Here is a 25,673-nt window from a genome sequence, read left to right as displayed (position 1 = left end):
AAAGGAAAAAATGACTGTATTAGAGATAAAAGCATACAGAAGCAGCTTCCTTCAAAATCAGAATGTAGATCTGGGCTGTCAGGGTCTTTGCTGGACATGGGATAACCTCTCCCTCGGCCCAATGGTTCAGACAATGCCCAGAGTGAGAGTGAAAGGTAGATTCAATTTACATGCTGATTAGAGAACTATTAGGGAATATTAAGGAATTATTATTAAAATTGTTATGTGTGATAATGATATTACGGTTCTTTCTTTTTTTTCTTAAAGAGTCTTTATCTTTTAGAGGTGTATGCTGAAATGTTTATGAATAAGATGATATAAGAATAAGATGATATATGAATAAGATGATATTCTGGGGTTTAGAAAAAGCAGTCTGGGAAGGAAAGAGTGCAGTGGTGGGTTACAGCCAGCTCATACTCATTGGCAAGAGCTGATTATTAAATTTTCAGAAATTTTGTGAGCTAGCTGATAAACAATTACTATTGAAAATTAAATTCTATAAACTAACAATTAAATAAATTATTAAAAAGGTAATATATTAAAGAAAAAACAATAAAAATTAAAGTGAAAGGTGGGTGTGACCCTGCAAATATATAACACACCCTGGGCTAGTCGTGCAGAATTATTCAGCCCTGGTTCCAGAATGAGGACACTTAGCTCAGTCAGGGGACATGGGAGAGAGAGGAAGATGGTATTTACTGTGCCAAGCACTGTCCTAGGGGCTCTTCACACAATATCAGTTTTAATTTCCCAGCAAACCCATAATTATATATTATTAGCTCCATTTACTTATGAGAAAACCCAAACTCATAGATAAAAACAAACTAACAAACAAACAAAAAACCTCTTCTGAGCTCAAAAGGGTGGTAAGTGATGGAGCTGGAATTCTACACTCATTCTGTCTGATTCCAAAGCCTGTAATCTCTCTCCTACATTGTAACAGCAAAACCTTTATTCATTGCTTACCATGGGAAAAACACTGTTAGTTGCTAACTGGGATATAGGAGATTAAAAAAAAAAGACACGGTCTTTTTAAAACTAGAACCTAGCATCCATCTATTGAGCAAGACATAAATAACTCTGGAAGGAAGTAGACTGTTCTAAAACAGAAATATATGGAAACACAATTCTGGGCTGAGACTTCTTGGAGAAGACAGCATTTGAGCTGAGATTTTAAAAGACATGTAGGACTGGGACAGGCAGATATTGGGAATGGGGGAGGGGGGCAGAGCTGGAGCGAAAGCTTGAGGTGGGGAGGCATTTGGGGAAATGTGAGTAGATCTCAGTGGCAAGATGAAATCATCATTTTAAACAGTATAGTCCACAGATAAATTATGGGCAAGAAGCTTTAGAAATTGGGAATTAAGAAGGGGAGTGTTTGGTAAACGGGGCTCACCCTCCACCTGGAAGACACAGTGAGAACTAAGTGAGGACACCAAGCTGTGGCTCCAATTTCTCCTTGGCTTTCACTTCCAAGCAATAGCTCCCACCACTGCACAGTTGATTCAGTCCCTTAAAGAGACCAACCCAGGTGGTGGCCACCTGGGTGCCAGCGTCAGGTTGGCAATGCTGCAGCTCCCACTGCCCACTTGGCATTTGGTTATCATTAACATGAAACGTTTGCAGGAGGCGTCAGAAGAGCCAGTTTATTTCTGTGAATAGTAGTTTCTCCATGAGAAACCGAGCAGCAGAAAGCGAGCAGCTTCATTTTTAAAGGCCTCAGGCCAGGTGAGGGCAGAGAAGTCAGGTAGCTCAGGGCAATACCTACAAACACACCTCCACAGCCATCTTCTCTTTTGACCCTCATGATTAAGGTCAATTTCAGGACAGCCATTGACATATTGTTATTCTTATTTTAAACTAAAAAACGATCAGTGTGCCAATTCTGGGGGACACCTTTAATGTCCCTTCTGATCCACAGAGTTGGCTAGTCTATGGCAAATAAGAGGTGGAAAGGGGACTTAAATCCCCTGATTGCTGATTCAGCGCACGTTCTGTGGCCTGAGAAAGGCGCATTGCAACTAGTTTGGAGGAAGACATCTCTACAAATGGAGCACATATTCAATACCTCCGTTGCACACTAAATGTAAGCCAGGGAGGTCTTTTGGAAAGCAGTGTTTGTGCCGAGTAGAATGGAGACCTTAAAGCCACCACACCAAAACTAAGTCCTAAGACAGAAACAAGTTTATATCAGTGTCACTATATACATATTGTGTTTAGTTTAGTACTGCTCAGTAAATATCTGTCGAATGAGTGAGTGAATGCATGGATGGATAGAGGGATAAATGAGTCTGTTACATAGAGAGTTTTCTGCTAGCAGCCCCAAGACAGTGTGTCATAGTAATCTTCATTTTACAAGCACAGACTGACGATCCTGCAGGGCATTGCTTGCTTTTGGAACAGAAAATGCCCAGTTTGGGCCAAGCTGCCAGGAGCCCATGAGGTACTCCTTCATTTTACCCAGCTGGATTTTGGAGCTTACTCTAGAGGCTAATTGGTTCCACATGGCTGGCCAAAGATTAGAATCTGTTTGTTTAGCTTCTCTCATTTCCTCTTGTCAACTCTTGGTCTAAGGAGGACATCCTCCACTGCCCATCACTGTCTTTGGTGAAGTCAGAAGAGAGAGGAGACAAGGCCAGGAGATGCCACGCATGTTTTACTGGAAACATTCATACCAGCTCCATACCTAGCATCTCAAAGCCAGGACCCACAGTGACAAAAATTTGTCTTGTGGAAATGGCCCATATTCAAAGTACAATAGCCTTGGGCTTAGTCTTAATCATTTAAAGAAGGTATGGTTAATGTAACTACTTTTGTCTATCACATTTTAAATAAGTACAATATGATAGGATCAAAAAGCTGGAGTTAATACGAGAGTTGAAAATCAGACTGTCCAGGGGTTCTCAAACTGTACTTCATGAAAACCCATTTGGAGGGTGTGTCAAGGGCTGTGGAACGGGTGGGTTTCCCACCCTCACTTCCTCAAGGGCAGCTCTGCTTGTGTAATTTTATATACTGGACTTCTATATAAGATTTTATTTGAATTAAGAGTTCAGCCTCTAAAAAATGTTTAAGGACTGTGGATCTAGTTCAAATGCACTCATTTTAGGCCCAGAGAGGTTAAGATATCTGTGCATCTCCAACTCTTCTGGGACACATGTTTTAAGGTATCCACGGTGGTTGGACTGCATTTGACACCTTGGATTTCTTCCCTTTCCTGAACTACAGAAGTTAGCGAAATATCCACCCTGCGCCCCACCACGGGTAATGTGAAGATTCTGACACCCTCTCTGAATGGATCAGAAGAGGTAATGTGTAGGGAGATGTCTTGATAGGGTAAGGGGTCAAGAGCACTTCTTGCTGAGAAATCTGTGAGTGAGCTGAATGTGGCGCTGACCTGGGAGACCTCAGCTGTGAGATTCTTGCAGGTTCATTAGAGAGAAGTGGAACTATGGTGACCTGCAGTAAAATAGGCTTAAGCTTACACTGGAGCCATTTTTAGTTCCTTGATTTGCCCACTGTTGATCAGGGGGTGGTGGTCCTCCTAAACTGCCTTTGACCCATCTGGGCAGGGAGAGGGAAATTCTAAATTGGTTTCTTAGAAAAAGTGAGAACTTGACAACCCTGAGATGGAAGTAGAAAGCACATTGGGCTAATCAGTAATTTAGTGTGTCAAAGTTCAAGGTAAATCTTTAGGTGTTTGTGCATTCAATTTCCACATGGTGGAGGGAGGCAGATTAGATGCTTTCTGAGGTCCTGTCCAGCAGGGACCTTCTACAGGTAGCAGCAATGTGTGGTAGATAAGAGTATGGATGCTGGAGCCAGTTGGAGCCAAAGCGGTGAGACTTTGGGTAAATTACTTAGGCCTCTGTGCCTCGATCTCCCCATCCATATAATGGGAGTGATGATAATAATAACGTACGCCTCACAGCAATAAGGACTTAATGAGTAATATAAGCAATGTGCTTAGAACAGGACCTGGCACATAGAAGGTGCTAGATGGGTGTTTGCAATATGTATTTTTATGAGCTGGTCAGAGGCACACTGATAGTTTTCAAATCCTTTTCAGTATGCTAATCCTGCCATTCTGACATATGTCTTTCTGTAGCTTTCTCTGAACATGAGGGGTCCCCATGAGTGTCCTTCACAATCCTATTGCTCCGGGTTGTCTGCTGAAGAAAGGTCGTTTTGAAAGGGTTAAGGGTTCCCTGGGAGCCAGGGCATGGGTGTCTCTAGGAGCTGACATCCCTCCCCTCAGTGCTGAATATACACACTGCTCTTTCAAGATGAGGGGAAAACCTCTTCCAAGTAATTTCCACTCACTGCTACTTTCTTTTGGGAGTAGTAGCCCAAAGCTATAAAAGCAGGAGTAGCATTTATCAATTGATTGATTAGCCAATCAGTCAACAAATATTTACATTGTGTTTCTTATGTATTTAGCATGGTGTTAACTGCCCCCTGGAGAAATAAAAGAAATAGAAGACAAGGTTCTGAACCTCAAGTTAGGGTCCTAAAATGACTAGTTGAGAAATAATTATAAAACAGCTACTAAATTTAGATGCAGAGAGCAAAGTCTTCCGAGAAGAATTTCTTTAGCTGAGAATGATGTTCTGGAGGGTTTGGCTCCAAGCTAGATCATAAATGATCAATCAGTGTTCAAAATGAAAGGCCTGGGACCAAGTAGGGCACTCCTGGCATAGTGTACAGAACACCAGTCTGACTAGAGGACAGAAGGTGTAGAGAACAGAGGGCATAATGTTGAACAGATACAGGGGGGCCAGATTGTAAGAACCTTGGAAATCAGGCAGAGACACTGGGGCTTTCCAGGCAAGACTGAGCAGTGGTGAAAATACCAAGGTCAGAGTCAAGATGGTCCAGCTCTACCATCAACTGGCTGGGTGACCTGCAGCCTATCATTTTCCTGGCCCCAGGAAATGAGTGAGGTGGTCCATTCTAGCCCTCATATTTCTGGCGTGGTAGACAATAAGAAGTTACTGAAATCCTCATGAAAGTGCCACAAGAAAAGGAATTTGGGGGAGATTTTCCTGGTAATGTGCGAAGGATGGATAATGATATCGGGGAGACCAGCTGGCTCTTGCCAAAGTCCCAGTATGCATATGTGAAGGCCTGGATAAGGCACATGGCTGAGGAATGAAGTCAGAAGGATAAACTTGAGAAGCAGTAACAGTAGCATCTAGATAGCAACAGATAGACTGTGAGGCAGCCACAAGCCTAGAGCTCAAGACTTGACCATCTGGATGTGGGGATAAGAGGAAGAGTCAAGGGTAATTTTAAGGTTTCCAGTAATCTACAAAACTCCAGCCTTTACACATTCCATTAAGGCAGCAGAATGTCATGGACAGAAATACTGGCTTGGTGATCCAGTTGACTTGGGATTGAGTTTGGCTCTACTTTTCCCTAACTGAATGACTATGGCAACTTTAGAAACTTCTGTGAACTTCAGTTTCCCCATACGTAAAATGAGGATAATAGTACCTATTTTTTAGTATTATTGTAAAGCTCGCAGGAGATAACTAACACACCTAAAGGGATCAGCACTTTGCCTGTGCACGTGGTAAGTGCTCCACAGATGTGAGCTTTTATTGCTTATTAACTGAGCGGCTATTAACTGTTACATACTGTGATAGGTGTCAGGATTCAGAGAGGAAAGGGGCACGACCTCTGCCCTGATGACACCCACAGATAGATATCATCTCCTATGTGAGGAAAATTGTCCAACTTCCCCTTTCTCCAGTTTAATTAAAATAGCACCTCTTGGGGGCTTCCCTGGTGGCACAGTGGTTGAGAATCTGCCTGCTAATGCAGGGGACACGGGTTCGAGCCCTGGTCTGGGAGGATCCCACATGCCACGGAGCAACTGGGCCCGTGAGCCACAACTACTGAGCCTGCGCGTCTGGAGCCTGTGCTCTGCAACGAGAGGCCGCGATAGTGAGAGGCCCGCGCACCGCGATGAAGAGTGGCCCCCACTCGCCGCAACTAGAGAAAGCCCTCGCACAGAAACGAAGACCGAACACAGCCAAAATAAATTAAGTAGTTAATAAACTCCTCCCCCAACATCTTCTTAAAAAAAAAGGCACCTCTTTTCACGTGGGACAAGGAAGGGTTGTAGAGTTCTATAGAAAGTAGACCAGACAACCTGCAAACCTATTAACAACCTGGCTAGCATGTCATCAGCATCACCCCCTCAAAGATATTACTTCTCTTAGCTCCTCCTCTTCATGACCTAACTAAAGCAATGACCTCAGAAAACGCAGACATTTGTCTATATCAAACAGGCCTTGGGTACGCCTCCAAAACAACTCTTTCCCTTTAAATATATGAGGGTAGCTTTAGGGTGCTTCTTATGTTTGCAACTAGTCCACACCAACTGATATGCACCTGAATTTGTTCTGTAACAGGAGGAAGAGTTAGAAGTTCTCAGGACACACTGGGATCACTTTGTTCTTCTCTGCCTTACACAGATCCACAGTGATCCCTTCACACCCCTTGGTGGTCACAGGATTCTAAGCCTGAGAAGGAGCGTAAAGGACACCTGTTCCCTATGGAAGCCATCTGTTCTTGGACTTGGAGCCTCTGAAGGAAGGTAGCTGGGCCATGAGAACCTCCCTGGGTCTCCTGGCCAGTGTACTTCCCCTAGGGAATCAGATGAAGACTTCTTTTCTCCCTCCTTAAGAGGGTGTCCTGCCAGAAGAAACACTTTCTGGATCATTAGAGAAAGTTAGAGAGGTCATCTCTCTTGGCTTCATAAAGGTAGAGAAGCAGAAAAGAAACATGTCTTTTAAACTGTGCAACAGGTCACTGCAAATGCAACATAAGCTACAGAGGAAAACTTTTGTAGCTGAAAGGAAGTTCTAAGGGACGAAAATTGTGCACAACTGGCTGATATCCTTCAAAGGTAGAAAGAATTTTTGCAGGACTGTTTGTGCTGGGCCTGATACCTGGAGTTTTGTAGTCACTTATTCCCTTCTCCTGATGTTGTTCAAATGCAATTAGGCCAGTTCTGGGAACTAATGCCTTCTCCTTGACACATTCTTGTTAACCGGCTCCATTTCAACACATGGCCTCTTTTGGACAGTACGTAGGTAGACCCTTGACATTTGTGAACACAGAGAGGTTCACAAATCCCTAAGCTCGTGAGTGTGGAAACGTTCGTACAAGCTCCTGGCTTTCTCCCAAACCACATGTTTCTTGTACAGTGCCTCACATCACAGGCTAAGCAACTTTTCAACTTGAACTGAAGTTCAATCTATCATGTTATGGTGACTTCTCTTTTTCCCACACATAAATCAGTTTTGATTAAAGAAAAAAAGAAACAAATACGCTTTTTCAAAGTTCTTGCAAGGCCAGCAATGAATGAAGAGCTACAGCAACGTAAGGAACTGGGTGGTCAGTGGGCTCCCTACCACAGGGGGTCCGCTTCGTATACCAGCTCCAGATTCAAAACGGGGCCTCTACCTGCAACAGATGGCTGTGTGTCATGGGCCTTCATGGTTGTTCATGGACAGTCTAAAGGGAGAGGTTAGGTCTGGGAGTGCCACAGGCTTCCTTCCTGTCAACACTTCATTCTTGGGCCGCCAGACCACAGGTTCCATGGCACAGGTGAGAGCTCCCTTCCCAGTGAGCCACTGGGAAGAGACAGGCACAGCAGAACAGTGGCAATGAAAGCAACTCTTTCCCTGAAGATTTGTATAATTCAAGCCCATCTTGTATACCCTCTACATGTGGGAAATAATAAAGGATGTTTATAATTATGACCCTAGGTCTTCTGAAGAACCAAGGAAAGATCGACCTCATATATGTATTGATGGTCAATCTTATCCTGCATACCAGTCAGACTTGAGGCAATGTCTAATGAAAGATACATATAAAACATGATCTTGAAAATAAGAATAGAAGATCAAAAACTCTGTAGAGGGAGGGGGAAATAAGCTCAACAAAAAACTACACAGATATAATTATTGTGATTAAGTACTGCATTTAGTTCAGAGTTGCCTGGCAACAAAGGCAAAAAGAAAAAAAATCAACAAATTATTCTTCAGGAGAGAGATGTCCTCTCTTGGTAATAAATCTTGAAATAAATTCACAATATAGGGCTTATGCAAAAGAAATTCAATGACACAGTGGACCATGCCCTAATGATTTTGACAAAATAAGCAAAAAATTCACATATAACCATTTCCCACATTGTCCCTTAATGACAGCTTAAATCAAATCATTTAAAATACATAGTTGTAGATTTTACCTCAGGAAGAAAAGTAAAATACTAATCATTATCAAGTTAGCGGAGTGGAGATATAGGTGAAACAAAAATGGCAGAATGTTGATAACTGTTGAAACTGGGTTGAGGGTACATGGCGGTTCACTGCACTATTCTATTCAATTGTGAACATTTGAAAATTTCCACGAAACAAAACAAAACCACAGCTGAAAGTATTTGACAGCCAGGGGAGTTAAGCTAATGTGTTATCTAACAAAGACTATATTCTATTTGATAAAGTTTTAAGTTAAGCAGATATAATACTATACTCGATCTTTGAAAATTGATCAGCTGAGCTCTGGAGCACTTGACAATACTCACAATCAGACCCAAAGCACTGTAGACATTTCTATATAAGTGAGCACATTCCCAGCTAATCATGGCGGCAGGTAATTGACCCACTTAAGACAACAAGCTACGAAGGAGTGGAGGGGAAAGCCAGATTTAGGTACCTTCGCTGCAGTTTTTCAGGGCAAAGAAGTCCACCGCAGACAAGCTTCGGTTTCCACTCGAGATGTATTCCAGGGCCACTCGGAACGGGTTCTCTGGGCGCCCAATTCTTCCCTGCAGCACAGTCCAACTGGTTGCATTGGAAAGCAGAGGGGAAAAGCATAGAAAAACGGTGATGAGAAGCAGACCTAACCCGCAGAGAGGTCCTACCCCTGCACTGGCCCACATTCTTCATGCCGCACCAACAGGTGGAACCCTTTTTCCGCTTTCTGATTGTGCTGAGGCTAACCCTATGTGCTTATGTAAATACTGCCTTAGGACAAATGCTTAGAACCTGGGTCAAAGCACATGTACATTTAAAACTCTGAGGATGGTGACTCTGACGGCAACACACACACATTTGTTTCTTTCTTGTCCAGCTAACTCAGAGACCCAATTCTTAAACCCACTGTAGCCATTGGTGTTCCTGTTGTCATACTTTTTAGGCAACTGCAGACCTTTGGACTACTTCAGTAGCTAGTCTTACAGGAAAAGAATATACATGTCTGAGAAAATCTGCCAGCAGAGTGAAGGAATTGTCTTCAAAGCATTTATCAGTGTATTCATTATTATCTCTGGAAAGAATGCTTGGTTTTTGTAATTTTATCAGATCCCAAAGTCTCAGAACCCTCAGGTTTGCTATATAGCTACTTAAGGGAAGCTAGCAAGTGCTATTTATTTACTGAAGGAAAATTAAAGTGCACTGAAGCATATGCTTTGGGGTAAAAGTTACCTAAGATTGACGTGGACTCCGCAAAAAGGTTCAAACAGAAGAAGACGGAAGCTGGTCAAACACTGAGCACTGCATCTATCTATAATCAAGGACACTGACACCGCTGGAGAACGGAGAATAAGCTAAATGAACATTTTTACACCTCACTCAGGCTGTTAACCTCTTGGAGTAGCCTCCTGTCACTGATTGGAACATCAAATTTACTTTCCAAAATTGATTCAGGGTTTTTTTTTTATGTATATAGTTATTTTGACAATTTTGTGTGGAGAATGGAAATTACCTGGACTATTTTGTATTTTCTTTCCTTTTAAAGAGGTGTAATTGATGTACAATAAATAAATCACATGTACAAAAGTGTACAATTCGATGAATTTTCACATTTGGATACACCCATGAACTCATCACAATGTTTCATAGTGTTTTGCCACTAGGTTGGGCTTAGGTATGGCAGTACAAGTACGAAGGAACTTAGGGAAAGACTAGCTTTCTGTTTGAAAAAAATTTAAAGCACCCTCCCAAACCCCAAGTATAAAAAATATTAAAAAAAATATTTTTTTTAATAAATATTATTTTTTAAAAAATATTAAAAATCCAGAAAAGTTGGTCAAGGAAAGTAAAAGTCACCCAGAAGGTCATCCAGAGACTACCATGGTGAACTCCTCTGTGAACAGCCTTTTAGCTACAGTTTTACACAGATAAGGTCATACACACATAAGCTTGCTGTGACTGCACTTTGCCACTCAACAGTATGTCACAAGACAATAAATATAAATTACATGATCATTTCAATGATTGCATTTTTAATGATTTGTGCATTGTTCCTGATTTTTCCTCTCATGCTGAGGCTAACCCTGTGTGCTTACGTAAATACTAACTTAGAACAAATTCTTAGAACCTGGGTCAAAGTGTACATACATTTAAAACTCTGAGGATGTTGTCAGTCCTCCAACAGTGAATCAGAAGGCCCATTTCTCCATTTGCTTATTTGCTTGTTAACACTGGATCCCATCAAATCTTTTTTTTTTTTTTTGGTCGCACTGCACAGCTTGCGGGATCTTAGTTCCCCCACCAGGGATTTAACTGGGCCCTCGGCAGTGAAAGCGCAGAGTCCTAGCCACTGGACAGCAAGGGAATTCCCAAGATCCCATTAAATCTTTTCCATCTGTTAACTTTTGGTAATGAAGGCGCCGCCTAAGGCAATCTATGGTCTTTCAGGTGGGTGTTCCTGGATGGGAGTTTTTGTCTCCGGTCCCTGCCATGTTGTTGGGCATGCAGTGCGCTCTGCTGAAGGCAGAAGGCATTTCTGTTCCCTTTCTGTGCTCTTCTGTAGTTAATTCAGATCACTGGAGCCAGTGCCTCAGCCATTTAATAAAAGTGTATTAAATGTATAGCTGATCCACTTTGTTATACAGCAGAAACTAACACGCCATTGTAAAGCAATTATACTCCAATAAAGATGTTAAAAAAAAAAGTGTATTAAGTTTCCCAACAATAGATGCTGTAGAAGGGATTACTGCTGTTGTAGTTTGTTCTCTGTTACTGTACCCAACAGGATTTCTATCCAAAATAAAACCAATACAATTGAATAAGGAAAAGAAGGCCTTCTGTTTAAATGTGTGACTGTCAAAGAAAAAAAATTTGAAAAGAAAATGTAAATGAGGGGTCCTTAAGGAAAAACACAAAGAGAGCAGAATTTTTCTTGTTCTTTTGAAAAATAAAGGACTCTTATTTTCGAGGAAATATGGTGATAAAAGGCATGACTATTCATATTCTTCCAAAATCATAGCTCTCTGCTCTGAGGAATGATGGATTTTAATTCCAGGTACATAGTGGCCCTTGACAATGATTTCCATTTCTATATTGGCACTAGCCCTCTGGAAAAATGTGTCAATTGTTTTAGGGATTAGTTTCTGAGTTACTGATGCAATAACTTTTGTCTGAAATTCTCTGGCCTCCCATAGTTTCCTGCTGCAACTTTAATAACTTTCAGAGTAGTTGCTAAACATGATTTTATAACCAGGGAAGTTGGGACTGAAAAAGGGCAAGCTTAGACCTAGGCTCAGATTTGTGTAAGAGACAGCAAAAACCCTGTGAAAAAAAACTCAAGCTCTCTTTTCTCTCTGCCTCCATTTTCTTTGTTGACATCGCAGTGGTCATGAAACTAGCTCATCAGGGTCCTGTTTTCCTCTTTGGCTGGTGGCAACTCTACTTCTGCTTGCAAAGGGGAAGGTTATGTTCTAACCTAGAGCCTCCTAGAGACACAAGTGCAGCTGTACCCATGTGCTGGGGATTTGTGGCCATCTCAGCATTGGTGCTTTAGTCAATCAATATGACAGTGAGGGGAGGCCATCCGGACTTTGGGAAGCCAAAGGCACAGTGTGGATGGCCTGTCGCCATCCATTATCTTCCAGTTGTCTCTCTGGAGCTGTCCACTTCCAGTTCTGGCTCTGCTCACCATTTGCCTGATGACTTTGAACAAGGTAGTTTACTCTGAATGCCTGAAATTTGGGATGTTTTCTGATCAAATTGTCTTCTCAACCAGAGAAAGTGTTTCCCCAATGTTTCATTATTTAAAGGGGAAAGAAAAGAATGTATTCTTAAGCCCATCTGAAAACCCCAATCACTTTCCCCAAATATCACTAAAGTATCTTTTCCACCTATTTAAAAATCCACTAAGGAATTCTAAATAATATAGAGCATTTAAAACCCAGCTATCTAAGTGTCTGATACTTAGTGCACTCTTAGTGTGTCTGCACAGTGCTGGCGTGTAAAGCAAACCTGGTACAGCTGTGACGGCTGCACACTTACTAAGGCCTGCAAACAACTCATGATTTCACTGGCGTGTGCAGGCAAACTCATTGTAGCAGACTGTCTATTTAGATAGTAAATTTGCGGTAAAAATTTCTGCAAATCATTAAAGCAATTGTTCATTTAAGTCAGAGTCAGATAGTAAGAAACCCTGTACTCTCTGAATGACTACCCGACTCTCACTACACCCAACTTCCCCAAAACACTGATTTTAAAAGAGGGCTCATGAATGATACTCTACTTAATATTAAGACTTCTGTTTCAATTCTACAGAACCAAACTATGTAAATAAGAAACCTAATGGACTACACCAGTTTCGAATTCCATCAGGCATCCATTCCAATTCTACTCACTTACAAAGCGTTCTGGGTGAAAAATGAGCTTGGCACTCTGAGCGTCGTAAACAAAACAAGCCATGGTCCCAGCCCTAAAGGAAGACCTTTTCAATTTGGTGTGGCAGAAAGACATGAATAACCATAATATGCGGACATGTTTGATATAAGCCCTAGCATAGAAGGAGGAGACAATAATCATGGTTATAAAGATAAATTAATGCCTCATCAAGAAGATCACATTCCAAATGCTGGAGAGGGTGTGGAGAAAAGGGAACCCTCTTGCACTGTTGGTGGGAATGTGAATTGGTACAGCCACTGTGCAGAACAGTATGGAGGTTCCTTAAAAAACTACAAATAGAACTACCATATGACCCAGCAATCCCACTACTGGGCATATACCCTGAGAAAACCATAATTCAATAAGAGTCATGTACCAAAATGTTCATTGCAGCTCTATTTACAATAGCCCGGAGATGGAAACAACCTAAGTGTCCATCATCGGATGAATGGATAAAGAAGATGTGGCACATATATACAATGGAATATTACTCAGCCATAAAAAGAAACAAAATTGAGCTATTTGTAATGAGGTGGATAGACCTAGAGTCTGTCATACAGAGTGAAGTAAGTCATAAACAGAGAGACAAATACCATATGCTAACACATATATATGGAATTTAAGAAAAAAAAATGTCATGAAGAACCTAGGGGTAAGACAGGAATAAAGACACAGACTTACTAGAGAATTGACTTGAGGATATGGGGACGGGGAAGGGTAAGCTGTGACAAAGCGAGAGAGAGGCATGGACATATATACACTACCAAATGTAAGGTAAATAGCTAGTGGGAAGCAGCCGCATAGCACAGGGAGATCAGCTCGGTGCTTTGTGACCGCCTGGAGGGGTGGGATAGGGAGGGTGGGAGGGAGGGAGGGAGACGCAAGCAGGAAGAGATATGGGAACATATGTATATGTATAACTGATTCATTTTGTTGTAAAGCAGAAACTAACACACCATTGTAAAGCAATTATACTCAAATAAAAAAAAATAAAAGAAGATCACATTCCAATATGGGTCTTGAGAGATACGTCAGATTTCTTCCAGTGAATACTGGAGGTATGATCAGAAAGAACTGAAGGTTGCCATTACGGATGGATAAAAAGAAAAAAAAAACTTAAAGAAAGACAGGGTCAGAGAAGGATGAGTAGCTTGGCTGGAATAAAATGGATTTTCGGGGAACACAGGAGAAGTAACCTGGATAGATGGGCCACAGTAAAATCTTAGAGGGTAACAGTGCTGGCAAAGGAACCGGAGCTCTTCAGTAAGGAATGAGCCTCTGATGGGCTTTGGAAAGGAGGAATGGCATGAACAGTCACAGGTGAATAACATTACCCCGACAGCAAAGTTTAGAAGGAACCAGAGGAGGAGAGACTGGAAGCAGAGGCCAGCAGTGAGGGCCAGAACCACAACAGCAGAAACTGGGTTGGGGGTGGGGGAGAGAGACTTTGTGAAGTCAACTCACAGAGTAATTTCTTATTTTCAGTTATATTTTTCAGTCCTAAATATCCGTTTGAGTCTTTCCTTTTATTTGAAAATTTTGAGATAACTGGAAATTCATATGCAGTTGTAAAAAACAGTATCGGGAAATCTCTTGTACACTTTACCCAGTTTTCCCCAAAGGTGACATTTTACAAAACTATAGCATAAAAGCACAACCACGATACCGACATTGCTACAATCCACCAATCTTAGATTACCTCAGTTTTACTTGTACTTGTGTGTGTGTGCGTGTGTATATGAATTATTGGTTCTTTTTTTATACCTTCATGTCTCTGCTGAAATTTTCCATTTGTCTCAAGAGGGTTCACCCTTAATTCTTAGAGGGTTATAATATATTCTTTAAAATCTTTATCTGATAAACGTCTGTATGATCTCAGGGTTGGCATCTTTTGATCGTCTTTTTCCTTGAGAGTTGGTGAGATTTTCCTGGCTTTTCATATCTGGAGCAATTCTGGACTGTATCCTGTACAGTATGAACATTATTTTACAGGACTTTGGGTCTTGCTTAAATTCCATGGAGAGTGCTGACTGTTTTGCTCTGTTCTGTTTTAGCAGGCATTCGACAGTTAGCAGGCGGTTAGTTTCAGGCTGGCAGTTCCTACCCATCTTCTGTGACTGTGGCTCCAACGTCAGTTCGGTTGCCAAAGCCTATTTGGGATCTGTCTCGTGTGCTGAGCCACCCAGTAGTCAGTCTGAGACCTGGGCAGTGGTCTGTGCAGGAGACCGAAGCCCGTGGTCAGACGCATGCACACACAACCTGGCAGTAAGCCCACCATTCTGAGATCACTTCCTTGAGCTCCTTCCTCACCACGGTCTCCTTGACACTTTCCTGCTCCCAGAGGCACCCCTTCCTGATACTCTGGGTAGAATGCCTAGGCTTTAATTTCCCTGCTCTGTCATATAACCTTCTTGTTTGTTTGTTTGTTTTATTTATTTTTATTTTTGGCTTCGTTGGGTCTTTGTTGGTGCATGTGGGCTTTCTCTAGTTGCAGCGAGCGGGGGCTACGCTTGGTTGCAGTGTGCAGGCTTCTCACTGTGGTGGCTTCTCTTGTTGTGGAGCACGGGCTCTAGGCACACGGGCTTCAGTAGTTGTGGCATGCAGGCTCAGTAGCTGTGGCTTAGTTGCTTAGTTGCTCCGCGGCATGTGGGATCTTCCCCAACCAGGGCTCAAACCCGTGTCTCCTGCATTGGCAGGCGGATTCTTAACCACTGCGCCACCAGGGGAGCCCCTGTCATATAACCTTTTGAGATTGACTCTGCCTATGGGGCCAAGCAGTAAGAAAAAAGAAGAAAAACTAATGGGGATTCCATCCCTGTTCTTGGGACCACAGTTTCTCTGGCCAGAAACAAGGGTTCCCCTCCCTTGGGGTTTTAGGTGCGTGGCCATCCCTTGCTGCTATTACAACATGCAGGACTGCCTAGGGACTGCGGTGGGAAAGAACCAAAGACATAAAAAAGAGCAATCACAAAAGAAAACAGGGACTTCCTCCACTTTCTGTCTAGCAGGAGATCCCTTTCCTGCTCCTCAGACCACAAATAGAGGGCTTCTCTTTGAGCTTTCTTTCCATCTCTGCTGTGTACTTCTGGGTTTCAAGTTAAAAGGATACCACTTACAAGAGCATCAAAAAGTCTAAAGTACCTAGGAATAGACCTAACAAAACAAGTACAAAATATCTGTAGAGAAAATCATAAACTTTTATTGAGATATTTTTAAAGGACCCAATTAAATAAAGCAATATCCCAAGCTTACGATTAAAAGACTGAATGTTGTAAAGATGTCAGTTCTCAAACTGATTTAAGGTTTATATGTAACACCAACTAAAACTTCAACGGATATTTTTTATTTTTTGACACTAAAAATAACATTAACATAATTTGTTAATTTATCTGTCTAAAAGTTAACTTTCTATTAAGGCGCAAAAAAAACTTTAATTTTGTGACAAGCACTTCTTTTGAGATATAATTCCAGTTTGTACTTGCAAAATAATATTTTCTTGCCCTGGAGATATATTTATCACCTTATTTATTTATTTTTCCTTTTTATTTTTCTAATTGAAGTGTAGTTGACATAAATATTATACTAGCTTCATGTGTACAACATAGTGATTCGACATTTATATACATTATGAATTGATCACCACAATAAGTCTAGTTACCTCTGTCACTACAAAGTTATTACAACATTACCGACCATGTTCCCTATGCTGTAGGTTCCATCCCCGTGACTTATTTCTTAACTACAAGTTTGTGCCTCTTAATCCCCTTCACCTACTTCGCCCAGCCCCCCATCCCTCTTGCAACAGATTTTTTTTAAAGAAACTTAACAACTTATTCTAAAATTTATAAGGAAGTTTGAATGTATAAGGGCCAAACAGGCAGGACACTGTTCAAGAAAAAGATAGGAGGCTTTCCTCTAGATATCAAGATTTATTTTTTAAAAAAACTATAGGGCTTCCCTGGTGGCGCAGTGGTTGAGAGTCTGCCTGCCGATGCTGGGGACACGGGTTCGTCCCTGGTCCGGGAAGATCCCACATGCCGCGGAGCGGCTGGGCCTGTGAGCCATGGCTGTTGAGTCTGCGCGTCCGGAGTCTGTGCTCCGCAACGGGAGAGGCCACAACAGTGAGAGGCCCACGTACCGCAAAAAAAAAAAAAAAGAAAAGAAAAAAATAAATTAAAAAACTATAGTAATTATGAAGTTCAGTACTAACACAGGGATATTCAAATAGGCCAGTGGAACAGAGCAGAAAGGCCAACCAAATTTGTAGACAAAATCCTTTAGTCGTGGTGAGTGCCTTTCTGCTTCAGTTATTGATGAGTTAGCAAGTATTTATTAAGCACCTATTCTGTGCTATGTGCTACAGTGAATACGAAAGTACAAAATGCTCTCACAGTCCATTTAAAGTTGAAGATTTTTCTAACAGAATAGAAGATCTTCCCAAATAAAGCAATCAGAGGACAAAACCCAAGATAACAAATAGCAACAGGCTGGTACGGATTAGAGTGTATACGAAATTAGAGAACGAGGAGATCGAAGTGAGCGGGGTCATCATGGAGGTTTTCATGGAGAAACAGGATGTGAGTAAGGAGGTAAGGAATGACTCAAACCTCAGGCAGAAGTCAAATACTGCCCAGAGAGATAGGGAAGGTATGACGGGAAGAGTGAGAACCATGTACACAAAAGACAGTGAGACGTGACAAACCACAGCTCAGCTGCGAAGCAGTAAGAGACTCCATCAGAGAAAGGTCTCTGACGGCCCCCTCCTGCCTGCCTCTCCTGTTCTCCCCTCAGCCTCCTTCCTATGCCCGCAAAGACCCACGTGGCCTGGAGGGGGTTTGTAGGGCAGGGTACTGGCCTGGGAGCTCAGCAGGCTCCCAGGGCCCCAGTGGGCCAGGCGATCGCCCTCCGCTCCTCTCTCGCTCTTCCCGGAGAGTCCCTCCCGCCTGCCTCTCCTGATCTCTCCGGCCTCAGGGGCGCTGATCCTGTCTGGCCTCCACTTCTCCACCCGCCTCAGTCCCCCTACATCCTACTGGTTCACTCTGGGGTTCCTCCCATCTCCTTGGGTGTCGGGGTTTCTGACCAGCGGCCGCAGGTACCCTAGTTGTGGGGAGACGCTAACTCCACATATTCCCACACTGCCATCTTTAGCAATATGAATATTAACAAGAGCAACAATTCCAGTGATAATAATAACAGCACTAATAACGTGATCAACAGCAACAGTTAACATTGACGGCCTACTGTATGCTCTGCTCTTCTTGCTGAATTTTAAACCCAGTGTCATGTGACTCCATAGTCCCTATGAACACCCCCTTAAACTGTCTCTTTTAAGCTTCTTAAGGTTAGAAACCATGTCCTCCTGAGCCTTTGTTTCAACTTCTGGCCCTGGTGAACACGGTTGGGGATCTGAAGCTAAAAGATGTGGTCACTCTCATGTTCTGTAGTGGCTACAACAGCCAAGTCATTCAGGTGGCGACTAACCCCGTGCTGGGATAGCCAAGCTCATGGGTTAAGTTGAGGATGATGGAAACCACACAATTAGACAGCCAGCAACGTCTTTTTCACACGGAGCTCAGTCATATGATTATTATTACTACCGAGCATAACACTGTCAAGACTCAGGCCTCACAGCTGACATTACTCCACATGTCCCTTTGCTAAGACTCTCTCTTGACAAGTGGCCGGACGTCCGTGTGAAGATTCATTAGAAATAAGGAATTGGGCCTGTGGGAGCTTGTCTAGATCAATTAAAAAAAAAAAAACTCAATTGCACTTCTCTCCCTAATCTCATCCTAAAGGAATAAAACACACATAACTTTCAAGGTTTTTTAAAAATAGACCTTGTAGTAGTTCTGCAGCAAATATAAACCTTTCAGCACTACTTTTTATTGTTTCCATTAAACCAGCCTGCTTTGAAAGCATTTTTATGGGAGAGAGCAGGAGTAAAAAATGCCAGATCAATGTAAATTTTACTGGAGAGTCCTTTGTCTAGTGAAGTTTCTGTAATAATAACACTTGGCATGTGGTGTGGGGTCTTTTACCCAAGTAGCCCTGGCTTTGTTATTCCTTGTCCTTCAAAATTTCCCAGAAGTTAGATGCATGTGTCCTGGAGAGGACTGGATCTGGATGGAAGCTAGGTTTCAGGTTGATTCAGGATGTGGTTCCCACGAGCCTGCGGTGGAAAAGAGCTGCCCTGAGGCTGAGGGTGGCCTCTGGCTCTGCTGGAGGGGAGCTGTGGGAGCAGAGGGGTGCTGAGACAGGGTTGGGCTCCCTGGGGCCACAGTGGACTCTACTGCGACCTTAGCACTGGCGGCTGGAAAGCAGTTTTGATTTCTATCAGAGATACCATATGGGTGACAGGCATCCAGAAGGTGGCCCAGCCTTCCTGAGGCGGGGGCCAAGACACTGTTCCCAGACTGCGTTTCCCCTAATTCTTCTGTCATGCTTTTGAGCAAAGAACAAAATTGAATGGTGTTGGGCTCTTTTTCCTGGCCTCTCTTTAGCTTCTTCTAATTTTACCTCCTCCCTCCCTCCCTCCTTCCCTCCATCCTCCCTTCCTTCTTTCCCTCCTTCTTTCCTTCCCTCCTTCCCTCCCTCCTTCCTTCCTTCCTTCCTTCCTTCCTTCCTTCCTTCCTTCCTCCTTCCCTCCCTCCCTTCCCTTTTTCTTTCCTTCCTTCAGGAGAAATATATTAATTAAGAGTGGAAACTTTGGAGGCAGACTTCCAGTTTTATAATCTAAATTCTGCCTCTTACTGGCTGTGACCTCTGGCCAGCTACCTACCTAACCTCTCTGTGCCCAGTTCCATCATTAAGAAGTGGGGATAATAATAGAGCCTTATAGGGATGTGGTGAAGACCATGTGGGTTGAGACATGTACAGTACTTAGCTGACACTCAGTAAGCATTAGCTAATACTGTTATTAATATGCATTAGTTAATACTGTTATTATTATGCTAGTGTTTCTTTTCTCTCCTACACCCACTACGGCGGATGACCTTACAAGGAATGACTTTACAAGAAGGTGAAACAGGAGACTGACCATGTGTGACAGGATTTCAGAGATTTGGGGAGAGCCTCCCACCCCAGAACAGCAAAACTTTGGGGATTCCTTCCAGTCTCCCATGGGGAGCTAAAGAGACAAATGCACAAATGCAGATACCCCAGGGAACATTGTGCCCGGCACTCGATATACATTTCATTTATTTGTGTGTGTGTGTTTATTCATTCCAGAAAGGATTTAAGGCAGCTATCTTACTTTATCTCATTTAATTTTCACAATAAATGCATGAAACAGATATTGTCATCCTTATTTTATAAGAGAGAAAATTGAGGCTCAGAGAACTTATAACCTTGCCCAGGTAGTAAATGGTAAGAGGCAATATGAACCGAAGACGATTTATCTTCAAAACTGTTGCACTTTCTACTATATTGCACATGGGTGTAAATTTATGTTAAATGTAAATAGCTAGTTTTATAGAAGAGCTTTCTAGTGGGTTGGGGGTGGCTAGTATTTGAAGAGTAGCAGTGCTCAGAAAAGGCCTTCTCCAAGAAATATTTTGGCTTCTCCCAGTGAGGTCCCAGGCTGTCTTATTCCTTCTCTCCTCTAGTTCCACATCATCATAACCAGGTTGGAATACATGGGTTTGTGGGAGGGAGGCAGATATCCACCCTGGTCCCTGGCTGAGAGTTTTTTCCTACATTCTATATACCAGGCCACGAAGAGGAGACTGAGAGTCGACCTCTGCAGACCTCACCCCTAAACCACTGGGGGTGGGGTGGAGGGGAGTAGACTGATTATAGCCACAGTTATAAGAAAAAATGTTAGTAGAAGAAATGTTCTTAAATGACCTCCTGGTGACCAATTTGCTTCCTGGATTAGCATAATCTCTACATTCTATTTTCAGTGGAACACACTTGCTCTGAATGTTTAAGGTTACTGAATGTTCAAGGTTACTCTCTAGTGCTCCTATACTTTCCACCCCTATCACCTGAGCTAATTTAGCTATTCCCAATTCTGTTTATGCCAACTGTACTCATTAAATTGATACAATGTGAGCAAGAAAACTTGGAATTACTTTGTGAAGACTAGTAGAGGTAAGTCACTAAAAATAATTGCTGTTTAACTAGATGTGAATAGGGCAACAGAAAAGATCAAGGGAAAAAAACCTTAAAAATCCCCAAACCTTCAGATTGGTTCACGAGTGTTTTAAAATTATTTCCATCTTAGAGAAACTGAAACTGAAAATCGTGGCTGTGGTGTCATGGTGTCATGAATGTGACTTACATGGAAAGACAATGCAAAACTCCCAATCAACAGGGCCACACTGGAAGCAAAGGCCTTGGCCCTACAGCAAGAGACTGGTGAATTAGCATATGCTTAGAAATTGCAAATTAAAATAAAATGTTTAAGGGTGTAAGTTGATTCTCAAGCAACTATTGGTTTTAAGCTTATTGTCCAAGAACATTTCTTTGCTCTAGTTTGTATTTAAAAATACCTAGAGGGCTTCCCTGGTGGCTCAGTGGTTAACAATCCGCCTGCCAATGCAGGAGACACGGGTTCGAGCCCTGGTCTGGAAAGATCCCACATGCTGCAGAGCAACTAAGCCCGTGCGCCACAACTACTGAACCTGCGCTCTAGAGCCTGCAAGCCACAACTACTGAGCCCGAGTGCCACAACTACTGAAGCCTGCGTGCCTAGAGTCTGTGCACTGCAATAAGAGAAGCCACCACAGTGAGAAGCCCGCACACTGCAACGAGGAGTAGCCCCCGCTCACCGCAACTAGAGAAAACCCACGTGCAGCAACAAAGACCCAATGCAGCTAAAATAAATAAATAAATAAGATTAAAAAAAAATACACAGAGGATTCACTAGCGGTTTTCTTTTTTTTAAAGGAGGGAACACTGATTACGTAGGCAAAAAATCAAGTGAGAGAAAACTTCTTCAAGTCAGAAGTAGTGAGCCTGAGAGCCCTGAGGCCCCCTTTGATTTCTCTGAATTTTGGATTAGGTCCCATGCCAGTCACTATCTCCTCCAGCATCCCATGAGCCTCCCCCATCGGGGGCTGTGTGGAGGGACCAGCGGGATTCTGGGCCGGGGAAGTGAGAAGGGAGAGAGTTTGGTTGGTACCAGCATTCCAGGAATCATTTAAAATTACAGAAAAGAGCACAGGAGGGGATCCCAGAGGGGTTCCCCATTCCACAGACCCTTCAGTCTCTCTGGCAGGGTGGGTGGTGGCTTTTCCCTGCGTAGGGGCTCAGGTGGTCATCTCGCCCACGGAACTTCTTCTGTATGGGGGTTTGGGCACATCACCCACCAGCAGCCAGGGGGAGTCTGGAATCTGTTTTCCTAACTTTCTCTTCCTTCCAATAAAATTTTAGCACCACCTGTTCTTTTCAAATACAATCATTTTTTTCAAGCCAACTCGATGCAGTTAGTTCTTTTGTTTTCGTTTTTTTAAAATACATCCTCCGCAGAGCCAGATAAAGAAGATGAAGAAAACACTGAAACCTGAAATGTGGCCATTTTCTGGAGGATCCCTCCTTTGGCCCAGTCTGCCTCCAGCTTGAGCCCTGAGTCCTGAATGGGGCAGGGGTTGGAGCTTTAAACCTGTGTCCCCGCCTCAAGGCCCAGGAATTGAGCCCAGGCAAGCTGTCCTCCTTGCCTGTGCTCAAATGAGATCCAGTCTCCCATCTCGCTCCCTAGAGAACCAGCCTAAATGCCATTTAATGCGTTAATGTATTGATTCATTCAGTGTGAACTCAAGCCTCTGTGCCAAGCAAAATGCTGATGCCCAAGCCCAGAGGAGGCTCCATTTCAGTCATAAATCTCTGGCCAAGTCAGGCCACTGTGCTGAAACCGTATACGGTAGGGTAGACCTGGCCATAAACTGTGGCGCTGTAAGCAAATTCTGGGGCTGGGATAGTGGTCAGCTGGAAAAGGATGGAGGGTCCTGGCTGGGCGGGGCCGGGACAGCCCACAGGTTTGTCCCCATTTCACACACTGCTCCTGTACTGCCCCTTTGCTGGGTGGCCATCCAGGGGCATGGAGGCAACTGCCAGAGGCATTGATGGACCATATGCCGAGCCCCTGGCACAGAGAGGCTCAGCGGCCCTGCTAGAGCCTAAACTGTACTGTGGCAGGTATAGTAGATGACGTTATTGTGGGGTTGAAAGATGTAAATCTGGCATGAATCTTGGAAACCTTGGAAATCACCATGTTCAATCCTGTCACGTGGCAGAGAAGGACTGAGGCCTGAACTATTCTGCTCTACTCTGTAGACACAGAAGGGTTCTATTCTATACATGTGTCTGGAATAATTTCTTTAAAACTCAAGCATGACCACTGCCCTCTCCATTGCCCTCAAGACCCGCCTCTGGTTCCCCGTATATGGCAGGGCTCTTTCCTGCCCCTGTGCATGTGCTCAGGGGGTTCCCTGTACCCAGCATCCCTTTTCTATGTTTTCTCTACTGGGCTGTTCTTCATTGATTAGGGAATTCATCTTCCAGGTTGGACCGAATGACTGGTACAGGGGAGCAAGGGCAAGATGTGCCTGACTCTCCCTGAGACATTTGTAGAAAAGCTTCTTGAAGGAAGTGACATTTGTTATTTCTGGCTGGTCTACTCTGGTCCTAGAAGGGATGTTTAGAAATGGTGGTGTTTTGTGTTGAATTGTGTCGCTCTAAAAAGCTATGTTGAAGTCCTAACTCCCAGTGCCTCCCAATGTGACCTTATTTGGAAATAGAGTCTTTAGAAAGGTAATCAATTTCAAATGAGGTCATCAGGGTGGGCCCTAATCCAATATGACCATGTTCTTATAATAAGGGGATTATAATAAGGGGAAATTTGGACACAGAGACAGGCACACACACACAGAGAATGCCACATGAAGATGAAGGCAGAGGTTTGGGGTGATGCATCTTCCAGTCAAGGAATTCCAAAGATTGCCAACAAACCACCAGAAACTAGGAGAGAGGTGTGCAGCAGGTTCTCCCTCACAGCCCTCAGAAGGAAGCAGCCCTGGTGCCACCCTGAGCTTGGACTTCCGGAACTGTGAGACAATTAAGGTTTGTTGTTTAAGCCATCCAGTTTGTTATAGTTTGTTCTTTCTTATGGTAGCCCTAGCAAACCAATATAAGTGGATAGTTCAAAATCATCCCCACCAGAATGTAAGTTGATACAGCCACTATGGAAAACGGTATGGAGGTTCCTCAAAAAACTAAGAATAGGGGTTTCCCTGGTGGCGCAGTGGTTGAGAGTCCGCCTGCCGATGCAGGGGGCACGGGTTCGTGCCCCAGTCTGGGAAGATCCCACATGCCGCGGAGCGGCTAGGCCGGTGAGCCACTGCCACTGAGCCTGCACGTCCGGAGCCTGTGCTCTGCAACGGGAGAGGTCACAACAGTGAGAGGCCGGCATACCGCAAAAAAAAAAACCCCAAAAAACTAAGAATAGAATTATCATATGATCCAGCAATCCCACTCCTGGGCATATATCCAGACAAAATTCTAATCCAAAATGATATATGCAACCCTGTGTTCATAGCAGCACTACTGACAATAGTCAAGACATGGAAGCAACTTAAATGTCCATCAACAGATGAATGGATAAAGAAGATGTGGTACGGATATACAATGGAATATTACTCAGCCATAAAAAAGAAATAATGCCATTTGCAGCAATACAGATGGACCTAGAGATTATCCTACTAAGTGAAGTAAGTCAGAAAGAGAAAGACAAATACCATATGATATCACTTATATGTGGAATCTAGAGTATGACACAAATGAACCTATCTACGAAACAGAAACAGACTCAGGGACATAGAGGACAGACTTGTGGTTGCCAAGGGGAAGGGGGTTGGGGGAGGGATGGACTGGGAGGCTGGGGTTAGCGGATGTAAGCTTTTATATACAGAATGGATAAACAACAAGGACCTACTGTATAGCCCAGGGAACTATACTCAGTATTTTATGATAAACGATAACAGAAAAGAAAAAAATATCCCCCCCCCCCGCAAGTGGAGAAACAAACTTTACAATATTTTTACTGACGGTGGATGACGCATGGCATCACCCCTCTATGTGACGACCCCCGCCACGGACAGGCAGCCCACAGGCTGCTGGGAAAAGAGTTCATTTCTCGCAGAGGAGCCCCATTTTCCTTGGGGCCAGAAAGAGCGCTGGGCACTTTCCTACACATTTACCTCAGGCTCCCGGATGAGCAATATCACCTTAGCCTCGGGGAGGCCCCACTTTAGAATGATACTAGCAAGTGCTGGCTACTAACCCAGGAGCCACGGGCCCATTAGATTTGCCTGGGTGATGCTCATACCTTTAAGCCATGCTTGAAGAAACTAATGGAATTTGAACTTCAGGATTCTACTGTGTCAGCCATGTGGGAGCTCTCTAGAACGTAGCAGATGGAACCACTTGAGGGGCCCTGAGATTGTGCCCATGGTATGTTTAGCCGGGAGCCAATTTCTGGGCTGAAATTTCCACCACCAGTTCTCACATGACAGGAAAGGGTCAGCTCAAAAGAGTGACCTGGAGCTTTGCAAGGATGCGCTAGAAGCAGAGCACTTGCGAAGCAGAGCCAGAAAGATGTGGGCTGGGGTTAGGGGTGGGCAGGAATCCCTAGGCGTGGGCTAAGCTTTCCTCCCCCTTCTCAATTCATCTTGGACTATGAATATTTATAATAAGAAAGCCTTGAACACTCAGAATCTTTTGACATTGGCCCTGGCCCTATATACTGGAAACTGCAATTTTCTGGAAAGGGCAGGCTCCCTGTTCCCCCTTCAGGGGTCTATTTAATCAACAAGGGCTTGGGGAACACTCACCTATAAGACAGGAATAGCCTATCTTCCTTTACCTGCCTCTCAAGGGATGTATGCCTCTCACAGTGCCTTAGAAAGGGCTGCCTGAGTGCCTACTGTATTACAAAGGTCACCAGAGCCACCGGTGAGGCTGAAATGCAGT

At 43.5% G+C, this 25,673-nt stretch overlaps 1 protein-coding gene across 1 annotated transcript in view; it reads right to left on the bottom strand.

Annotated features, from left to right (window-relative positions):
• LOC109551098 (ALK tyrosine kinase receptor-like) overlaps window positions 1-25,673 on the bottom strand; it is a 696,955-nt gene that overhangs the window by 58,162 nt on the left and 613,120 nt on the right. The window contains exon 6 of the mRNA XM_019942470.2: window positions 8,731-8,858. Within this exon, the coding sequence (XP_019798029.2) occupies window positions 8,731-8,858 (128 nt within the window). The remainder of the gene's footprint in view (window positions 1-8,730; window positions 8,859-25,673) is intronic.

This window comes from Tursiops truncatus, chromosome 14 (genome assembly GCF_011762595.2).
Source record: "Tursiops truncatus isolate mTurTru1 chromosome 14, mTurTru1.mat.Y, whole genome shotgun sequence".
Taxonomy (NCBI): domain Eukaryota; kingdom Metazoa; phylum Chordata; class Mammalia; order Artiodactyla; family Delphinidae; genus Tursiops; species Tursiops truncatus.
Note: the sequence above shows the minus strand (reverse complement) of the source record. Positions and strands in the feature narration are given on the sequence as shown.